This window comes from Stegastes partitus, unplaced genomic scaffold (assembly GCF_000690725.1).
Source record: "Stegastes partitus isolate 25-593 unplaced genomic scaffold, Stegastes_partitus-1.0.2 Scaffold1360, whole genome shotgun sequence".
In the NCBI taxonomy this organism is placed as follows: domain Eukaryota; kingdom Metazoa; phylum Chordata; class Actinopteri; family Pomacentridae; genus Stegastes; species Stegastes partitus.
Genome location: NW_007579091.1, coordinates 189,515 through 191,543, shown reverse-complemented (window position 1 = coordinate 191,543; position 2,029 = coordinate 189,515). Strand labels below are relative to the sequence as shown.

Sequence of the window (2,029 nt, the reverse complement as noted above, 5' to 3'; positions counted from 1 at the left end):
AGCCAAACAGTTTGCTAGAAGACGACTAAAACCAGGAGCTACGCAGTTGTAGTGAAACCAACCATCGTTGTTGTATTTTGAGCAGAAAATGTGACAAACTTTTATTATTTTCTGAAAGAAGGGCCAAGTGTCAGACCTTTAAAACTGGTTTACGTCGCTCACACTGTGGTCATTTAAACACTGTGACTCTCAGAAGGTGTGTGTTCTCCGTCACCTGCCTGAGCTGCTGCTTACCGTCGATGATCTTCTGCTGGCTGCTCCTCATCACGTGGATGTTCTCGATGCCGATGAACTGCAGCTTGATGTTGGTGTAGTGGTCCTCGTTCTCGTAGCCTTTACCTGCCGCTCGGTTTGCCATCGCGTTCAGCTGCACACACACACACACACACAGCGGTTGGTTGTGTATTCATATCACTGACCTCTGAGTGTGTGTTGGTGCGTCACCTTGGGCCTGGTGTCCACCACGTAGATGTAGTCGCTGCCAGGGTTGGACTTCATCACAGCCTGCAGCATCAGCTCGTCCTCCTGACAGCGGCCGCTGAAGCCCGACAGCGGCTGGCTGCATCGACACACCGCCGCCTGCAGGACGACAGAACACAATCAGCACCTTGTTGTGTGTGTTTGTGCGTCTTACTGTGCGTCCGATGCTCACCAGTGTGTCCTGGTGGAAGTAGGACAGAGCAGGAAACCGTCCTCGACTCCTGAACCTGGAGCTGCCCACAATGATGCCGGTCGTAGCCGACTTTGGAACAAACAGCTCTGAGGGGTAAGTATCACACACCTGCAGGACGACAAGCACACACACACACACACACGGACACAGGTGGATCAGGTATGTTGGTATGTATCATGTACATAAGTATTTATTGTGTATGTAAGTAGGCATCCACCAGGTGGAGCCTCTCACTGTTTAATCCTGCAGAGACCAGCAGCAACATTTCTGTTTATCACAATCAGAGTTTGTAATCTATAGATGTGACGTAGTGGTCGGTGGGGCAGTGCAGGTGGATTTACCTGCCAGCTGGTGATGAGTGGATACTGCTAAATGTTGCTAATAGGTCAGCCTCCTGCTAACGCAGCCAAACAGGCTGCTGTAGCTTCATGTTCACAATCAAGCTCGTCTGGTGGGAGGAGTTTAAACAGGAAGAGGAGCCTAACCCAGCTTTAAAGGGTTTAAACGGCTGCCATTTTTACTTTAAGTCTGCATGTGAACTCTGAAGCTAGCGCCAGTTAGCTTTGCAAACAGCAGGAAATAGCTCACTTAGCTTTGTCTGAAAGGCTGCAAAATCTGCCTGCATCAGTAATTAAAACATGTTCTGTGTAGTTTTCTTTATTTGTGCCAAACTGGCTAAAACCAACTCACATGCTTCACTTTTAAAGGACGATTACGGCCCATTTCTAATTAAATACTTACTCAGAACTTTTAGAACTTAGGAGTGTGTTTGAAGTGCTGCTGTTCTGAGCAGCAGCTGATAAACAGCTGGTTCCACCTAATCTATGACCTTGTAAGATGAGAACAAGCTGCACTTATCAGTGGAAGCACAGCTGAGCATGTAGCAGGACTGTATCTCTGCGCCCTGTTCAGACTGACCCTGTACTCGCTGTTGACCGCTGTGGCGACCCAAAGGTTATTGGGAACTCCCATCCTCTTGTAGTCGGCCATGAGGTCGATGAAGCTCCACGACGCTTCTCTCTCCTCTTTGTTCACGTTGGGATTAAAGGACAGGCAGTAGAGCTCGCTGTACTTCTCTGAAGGAACGGGAAGAGAGGAATAACCTGAAGTCAGTGTTTTCATATGAGCCACGGAGGAGTTCAATGGAGCCGGGCTTTGTTTGTGTCTGCTGGTTCAACAAAACCTAAAGCGTTCATCAGAGAAGGGGAGCGTGCTCACATGTAGGGACATCCATAAGAAAACATAAACTACATGTACAGAAGTTCTAGTTGTAGCACAGATTCCTCTGAATGTGTAAAACAGAGGAGTGATAATATAATATAATATAACATAATATAATATAATATAATATAATAT

The 2,029-nt window shown here is 47.2% G+C and overlaps 1 protein-coding gene across 2 annotated transcripts in view; it reads right to left on the bottom strand.

The window, feature by feature from the left end:
• Positions 1–2,029, bottom strand: part of mtmr7b (myotubularin related protein 7b) — a 16,198-nt gene that overhangs the window by 9,250 nt on the left and 4,919 nt on the right. For both annotated transcript variants that reach the window (XM_008298928.1, XM_008298929.1), the window contains exons 4-7: positions 1,592–1,749; positions 653–781; positions 445–579; positions 235–367 (exon numbers count right to left, since the gene is read on the bottom strand). In XM_008298928.1, the coding sequence (XP_008297150.1) occupies positions 235–367; positions 445–579; positions 653–781; positions 1,592–1,749 (555 nt within the window). The remainder of the gene's footprint in view (positions 1–234; positions 368–444; positions 580–652; positions 782–1,591; positions 1,750–2,029) is intronic.